We start from the raw sequence: 7,946 nt of genomic DNA, 5'->3' as shown, positions 1-7,946 counted from the left end.
TGGTGTTTTCAAAAGCCAACTTGTCCATAAACTCTCTTACCATTTTTTGGAGGTCAAATATGACATATGAGACAAAAAATATTACATTTCATGTGATATGTGTGAAAGTGAGTAGCGATTCTCGATGTTCAAGAACTTTACCAATGAATGTTGAACTCGAGAGTGCACATTGAGGTTGTGAGTAGCAATGGGTGCAGTTCGGTTCGGTTTCTTGGCCTTAAAACCAAACCAAACCAAACCATTTATTTATATTAAAAACCAAACCAAACTGTTTAAATTTTATGAAGCCATTTAAACCGAACCATTTAGAGCCAAACTGTTTAAACCAACCGTTTATGAAAAATTTAGAACCAAACCAAATCGGTTTATCATAAATCAAAACAAAACCAAACCGATAAACCTATAAACCTATAAACCTTTAAACCTTTAAACCTTCAAAACTTTTAAACCTTAAAACCAAACCACATAAGCCGAAACCGCTAAATCGTGAAATTCAAAACCAAACCGAACCGAAACCGATAAGCCGCTAAACCATGAAATTCAAAACTGAACTGAACCGAAACCAAACCGGATCATAATATTTGAAACCAAACCAAACGGTGTACTTATCTTTGAACCAATAAACCGTTAAGCCATGGCTTAACGGTTCGATTCGGTTTGAGCCGAAATCGTGCCCATTGCTAATTGTGAGAGAAATTCGTGCAAGGATTGGGCTTGGTTGAAGATGTGTGGAAAGCATGGTCGAATATGATCAAAGGCCGAGCATTGTATCAAAGTGTGATACTCAAACTTTTGAACTTGTTTAGGGCAAAGTGTGCGTAGTCGAGACAACTCTCATCACTTGTGCCCCAAAGCCTCGTCTCACATCACAATGCATGAGCCCACATGGAAGCAATGGTTCTAATGGCAGACAATAGGATAGGCTCTAACATGTATCGATGTCAAAATAATAATAATACCCTACCCACAAACAAACAATCATTTCTTCTTCTTTACGCCTGCCCAGCCCAGCCCAGCCCTGCCTCGCCTCGCCTCGCCCCGCCTGCCCTTCGAAACCAACGGAGACGACAGAGTCTAATTAATACATTCATTACCAACACCCACATACATACATACATACATATACAGACAGACAGACACACCCACATACATATACAGACACACACAGAGCGAGGGTTTGGCTGGAGGAGGAGCCATGGCGACTCTCTCACACCTTCTCCTTCTACTCCTCCTCTTCCTTCTCTGCGGCATCCCTCGCGTCATTCCCTTCCAATCCGACGAACTACAGCAGCAGCAGCAGGAGAACGGAGAAGAAGACGAAGAAGAAGACACCGCCACCGTCACCGCCACCAACATCAACTTCATTGAGCAAGTCGTGACGGCCCGCGTTCGCTCCTCTGCATCTCCTCCCGAATCGAAGATCCAGTTCGAGATCCAGCATTCCTTTGGTGATTCGGATTTCTCTCCTGCTGGATCCTTCTCCGCACGCCTTCGTAACTCGCTTCTTCATGGTGGCCAGGTATTGCTACATCATGATGTGTACTGAATTCAAATCATTCTCGTTTTGCATTGATATAGAAGCTATGCACACTGCCCGTGATACAAAGACCAGAAAAGACAAATAACTATCTGGACTACCCATGTCTATCGTTTATGATAATAGATCCAACTATTTCCTTCAGCATAACAGATGATAGAGGCTCGCTATGAATGTTATCATCATTATCCAAATTTGCCTTGTCTCCCTGAACTCTGGAGGATGAAGAAGAGTCGTATACATCAGCTATCATGAGTTGGTGGTATAGTCTCAGATATTTCTGGGGATCTTGATCTCGTTACATCATACTCTTTGCCCACACCTTTTAATTTCTCTGTGAGAAGATTATGAAACATTTACAGAGAGAGAGAGAGAGAGAGAGAGAGATTAACGTCTTTTAAGAGGCCAAAATGGCCTATAAGACCAAACAAAGATTACATCTTAAGTGTTGTCTCGTCTTTGAGAACAACAAATCAAAAAAATAAGTAAATAATACTCCGTAAATATAAAGGTATATAAGATAAAAAGAGACGAGGGAATTTGGTTTTCGGCACATGGGAGATTCTTAAGTTAGATATATTGTAGCTTTTGGCTTCGAAAGATCTCTAGCATAGGTCGATCCAGAATGGAAATGTCTCCGAAGCGAGGAAAGCACGACAAAAGCACCTGTGATGGCGGGAGATAATGGCTTTTATTTGTCGATGACAAGGGTGTTGAGGTCGTGGTCCATGGGACAAGGGCCTACGTGCATGGCAAATTGCTATTGCCCGATCAATTGTAACCCCTTTGTTATGTCCTGGTTGGGAGCCCATTTGTGTATCCCGTGATTGACTTGTAGCATTAGTAGGAGTGATGGGGCTAAAGAAAGTTGTGATTGTTCTTTGTGGATGAGCTTGTGTGGCTATATTCTTCAACAACCTTTCCCGATGTCTCTTCAGCTCTAGCAAGAAAAGTCCTAGGCACCGTTGGTCCTCATATTCCATTACCTTGCGTGGTGGGCCAAAGTGTCGTTTAAAGAGGCAATGGTGTTTCCCTCTGATTTCATAAAAGACACTACAATGACAAACATAGGGTTCTTCGAATTCCACTCCTTGATGACACAATTGACAAATTCTCTCTTCTAGAGGTAGTCGTCTACCTACCTCAATCTGTAACTGATGTGATGAAGTTCGCAGCTGCCCTATCACACTACGCAACACATAGGATAGATGTATGTCCATATAAGGTGGTCTGATGATGAATCCATCCTCTGATGTGTGTAAGAAGTGTGTCTTATAGTGGGCCATCTTTGTACCAAGTGGTATTTTGGGGCTGATCCATGTTATCTTGTTTTCCAAGTTAATAATATCAGTTCGGATCACTCTATTCTTTTCCACTTTGCTAATATTCAGATGGGGACAGTCCAAGTTATATTGGAACGGGGGCAGTGCATTTATAATCATGCCATGTGACTCAAACCATTGCTGCATTCCAGCATACCAAAAATAAATGTCTCCATTTTCAGCCAGTTGTCTTGATGACATAAGTGCCAACCTTGGGTACCTTCGTTTAGGGAGCTCCCAAAGATGTTGGATAAATGTCACTGATCGGAACAATGCCTCGGTGATTATAGGTGCTGCTCCCAAAGACGTTTAGAGAGAGAGAGAGAGGAAGAGAGCTAGCTCTCTTTGAGCTTTCTTACAAGTTTTCTGAAACTTTTCCAATGGTTTCTTGTGATTATGACATAATCAGATACTTCATTTTTATCGTACTCAAGCATGGATTTCATGAGATAATACATTATTTCAACTTGCACAAAGATTTCTCGAGCTTAGTTGCAATATAGATACAGATATATTATCCTGTGGATATAATTCTGTAATTGGTATTTTCACCTCTTTGTGAATGAGTCTCCATTTTTCTTTGTAAACCTATCTGGACTTTGATCACTATCACGAATGTAAATATTGTTTGGCTATTTATATCTTTCTCTAACTCATATTGAGAATAGATACCTGCAATAACCTTAAACAAAACTAATTTTTATTCACAAACATCTATCTGAAAAGTTGAAATGTGGATAAGAGATTGTTTAGTGTAGCCACAAAAGAAAAATGGAAACACCATTTTGTACTGATTGGACAGTCATATCTAGTTCTTTGATTCCATAAACCAGGAACAGTTGTTTTGTGTGCATGGATTTCTCACATTTGATCGTGTCTGACATATTCAGATCATCTGCAAACGTTTCAACGTATGCATGCTCATCATTATATACCCTTACAAATCTATGTTGTCATTGCAGACCATTTCAAGGCTTAGATTATCAAGAAATGCCTTCACAACAGAGGAGCAAGAAGCCTTTCAGGTTTTTATAGGGATTTCAATTATAACTCCGAAACTGATTGTAATTATGCATCCCATATGCTATAATGAGCTCTAATTCGTCATCCATTAACCAGGCTCTGGTCAAGGCAGATGGTTTCTATACGATACGAGTGCCTACAAATGTGTTGTCTCCAGACCAGGATTGGATCCTCTCCTCAGTGAAAGCAGTAAGTTAGGTTCACTGTCCTGTACAAAGACTATATTGCAATTATATCTCATTGTAACTCTTTTGCAGCGCTGTTTAGCATCATCCAATCTTCACGAACGATTTGAGTTTTACATGGTACATTTATTACTTTTGTAATTCACTCTTTTGTCTATTGGTGGAAAGAGGAAGACATACATGCCATTTAATTTTCCATTTTTCTTACAGGAAAGAGGAAATATTATTTCAATTGGGTATGGTGCAAGTCAGTGTGCTTATCCTCGAATTCCAAACTATGTAAGAAGTTTCTCCTGCAACAAGTAGAAGTACAAGGACATAGATTTGCATTTATTTCAATGTAGCATCATTGGTATAAGTTCTTGATGTTATCAATGTAGGCTATAGTACAATTTATGTTTTGTTCAGCAGATGTTTTCATACTTCTTTTAATTTGATCTTTATGAATGTGCGGATAAAGAATGTGCAAAATATTTTATGTGTCAATGGTTATATCCTATCTGTTACTATCATAGTGCATGAGTCTTAGTACAAGTTTGAATGCGTCATAAGGAATGAAGTTCATAATCTAGGGATTCAATAGAGGCAATGTTTCAGATCAAATTGTCATCTAGAATCTTTGATCACTAATGGGTTCGAAGAAGCTCATGGTCTGTAGATTCTTGGATCTTTGCATTTATGCTTTGAAACATGATATATATTGTGATGTAACGGTCTTTGGATCAGATAATATATTGCCTAATAGAGTGACATTAGCATTTCCCTCTGATCTCAAACTGATGCATGCAGTAATGATACACCCTCAATAACCAAAGCTTGAATATAAATTCTGCCCCCACTACTTGTTTGTCTCTTTGACGAGTATCACTACTACACGGGCCTTGAATTTGAAACAGGATTTCTCGGAGTCATGAAAGTTTTAAACAGTGCCATTAATAACTATCTTGCAAATGTTTGCACATGCGCATCTTAAACATTTAAATGTGAATTTCTCAAAATTATACTTTCAGAAATGGTCTCAATCTGCATCCCAGTAATTCAATTTGTTTCAAGTGCTTATTGTCAAGTATGAGAAATTGTCTATGTTAACACGTTATAATATTTCAATGAGGATTTAGGTGGTAGACATGGTAATCTTCTCCTTAATATGTGTCTTTCCAAAACTTCAAACATATATGATGAACTTGATTGAAACTTGTCTCAATAGGTTTGGCTACCATGTGCATGCATATCTATAACTGACAGGAGCTTTTTCTAATGTTCTCTCTAATTAAGCATTTGTTCCATAATTTTTGTGTGACAGTTTTTTACTAGAGAAAGGGAATGCAGGGTAAAAATTTGAATGCAGTAAGTCTACGTATATCTAGGATATACCATATACTAAATATTATTTGCCTTTCTGGACCAACATTATGTGGTGCAACATGCGTTGGATTTCAACTCTTACATATGTCCTATGTAAGGCCTGTATCAATTTGATTAAGTCAATGAGGGCCTTTGTCATCAGACTGGTTTGATACCATATGATTACTTTATTAGTTTTATTTAAGCTTGTGAGTCTCCATTTCTCTTTTTCATATTAGGGCTGTACCCTTGTGGTAAGCTGTATTTGTATTAACCCATGCACTTCCAATGTAGCATTAACAAATTGCATGAAAAGGTTTTCTATTAATGTGTTTTGTAGTACATACTATTTGCTTCCTGGATTAATTTGTTTATTTTGGAGCACAGCCAACAAAGTGGATCTTTGACTCATATATTGTGCTAAAAGGTCCAGAACAAGCTGTAAGGTATTGAAAACAAAATAACTCACACTGAAAATAGTTTTGGATTTATGATGTAGATATAGGACAGGATTTTTGCATTCTAGTGCATGCTTGAAAGTAACAAACTAGAAACAAATACTATTGTATATGCAGGTCCCTTCCAACCATCAATGATGTTGAGGTGGTGCTGGATGAAGATGGTCAGCCTAAAAAGCCAGTTGAGAAATCATTCTGGGCAAAATATGTAGGTCCATCTTATCTTTTCTTCTAGATGTGTCAGTTTTATATCTCATTTCTTCTTTCAGATGCGTCACCCATCATGCACATTTATTATGTGCAACATTCATTTTGGTAGAAAATACCAGCATGGGACTCAACAGTCAAATTGCATGAGTTTTAAGTGATTGAAAAATTCTAGAAAATGTTGAATGAGAGTCATTGTATTGCTTCACATATGTTACTATGCTACAAATATAGCAATCATGAGTAGATTGGGATATTCAACGTAGAACTGCCCCCTCCTATTAGAATAATGCTCAGGATATTCACATTTAAGTGATTTAAACTTTAGCCTTCTCACCCCTTCCCCCTCTCTTTTCTATTTTCCCACCCTGCCTTCCTTTTTTCACTTTTTATTTCCAAATCTACCCCTCCCCGTTCCACTCTAATTTCACTCTACCCCTTGTTATCTTCTAGTTACGTTCCTCCTCTCTGACACTAGCACCAGTGTAGATTTTAGCTTGAGCTTGCTGATTTTTATTAGCGTCAGCTTTTAGAAATTTTATTTGTACTGATTACATATCTACATAATCATGACCTTTCTTGTTTCAGTCTCTCCAGAGTCTTAAAATAATTTTTGTATTGTTTTTCTTCTGTTTGTTTCAGGAATTTATGCATATCATAAACACTTAAAAGAGATAATAATTGCACTTGCCAGAGAACTAATATATCTAAATTTGCAACAATCTCCATACACATGCTAGTTCAAGTCTTTTGTACACACAATACTGCCAACTGCTGTTTCCATCTAGTAATGTCATACTTGAGATTCTACATTATTCATAACCTTCTTGGTCTATTGAAGAGGGAATCAGAAGTTTGGCAAGATATAAGTAAATATTTGAGTACTAATGTATCTTGTTTGTTTTGCTAGTGGATGTATATTGTTCCACTGGGTCTCATCATATTAAATGCCATAACACAAGTGGCGAACATGCCAGAAGAGGGTTCCAGCCAAGGGGCTGCTCCTGGGACTGCTCAAAGAACAGTAAGTGCAGGGCCACGGAGACGGTAATTTGTAATGCCATGCAAGGATTTGACAAACGTTTCGCAAGGAAATGAACAACTCCTACTCAACTTCAAAATTTCATTGATTACAATTATGCAGTAAATGTTCTTGATGCATTGATTCCAATGTATTGGCCAATGATCCATTTACTTTTATGTATGCTACAAAGGCTTCCTAGATAGATGCAGATGGTTTAGTGAGAGAAATGGACTGTTTGTATCCTCAAATATTTTGCAAATAGATACAGTTGAATAGTGCCTTAGAGTCAGGGATCATGAACATCAACTTAATTGAAGCTAATTCTCTCCTCCTCCTGTGATCTTGATAAGAAACATTTTCTAAGGTGTCTTCTAGTGGTAACAAATGTGTATGGATCTATATCTTTAAAAAGTAATAAAATAAAAACATAGTTACAAGTAACTCTACTTCATTAATTTAGGATCTCATTAGATGGGGGTGATTGAGGGATTGACAATGGCAGTCTCAGTAGCTCAATGCACTTGTATCTATACCTTGGAGCTTTTGGTGATATTGAGTTAAACCATGTGATCTAGTTGCCCTTGGAGAAAGCATGCCAATCATATGTTGAGCTTTTATTTTTTACCTTTATTTCCCCTATATTGACATTTGGTCTCATAATTACCTTAAACCCCTAAACACTAAATTGTGTATCTAGATCATGTAATAACTTTGATTTTCTAGGTAATGTGGCTCTCTCTTATGAACATGTGTGTATAAAATATACATATATATTTGTCTTTATTATCGTTATTATTTCTTTATATAAACGAAGAACCATGGATTGGACAATCAAGAAATGTTGGC

General features: G+C 37.6%; 1 protein-coding gene across 1 annotated transcript; it reads left to right on the top strand.

Moving 5' to 3' along the window:
- The first annotated feature begins 1,143 nt into the window (after positions 1–1,143).
- On the top strand, positions 1,144–7,348 carry LOC147847636 (uncharacterized). The gene is made up of 8 exons (XM_087338966.1): positions 1,144–1,519; positions 3,822–3,884; positions 3,979–4,071; positions 4,140–4,187; positions 4,278–4,346; positions 5,799–5,857; positions 5,987–6,077; positions 6,987–7,348. The coding sequence occupies exons 1-8, from the start codon at positions 1,196–1,198 to the stop codon at positions 7,125–7,127; spliced, it is 888 nt and encodes a 295-aa protein (XP_087195092.1). The 5' UTR covers positions 1,144–1,195; the 3' UTR covers positions 7,128–7,348.
- Positions 7,349–7,946: the final 598 nt, after the last annotated feature.

Source organism: Azolla caroliniana, unplaced genomic scaffold (assembly GCF_043228905.1).
Source record: "Azolla caroliniana isolate FFs.n. ecotype wild unplaced genomic scaffold, voAzoCaro1.0.p SCAF_788, whole genome shotgun sequence".
Classification (NCBI taxonomy): Eukaryota; Viridiplantae; Streptophyta; class Polypodiopsida; order Salviniales; family Salviniaceae; genus Azolla; species Azolla caroliniana.
Note: the sequence above shows the minus strand (reverse complement) of the source record. Positions and strands in the feature narration are given on the sequence as shown.

Bases quoted from the DNA above. Each gene is read 5' to 3' on its own strand.
- LOC147847636 (XM_087338966.1), top strand. From the start codon at position 1,196: ATGGCGACTCTCTCACACCTTCTCCTTCTACTCCTCCTCTTCCTTCTC. The intron at 3,885-3,978 runs GTTTTTATAGGG...TCCATTAACCAG, and splicing joins AGGAGCAAGAAGCCTTTCAG to GCTCTGGTCAAGGCAGATGG. The intron at 4,347-5,798 runs GTAAGAAGTTTC...TTTGGAGCACAG, and splicing joins ATCCTCGAATTCCAAACTAT to CCAACAAAGTGGATCTTTGA.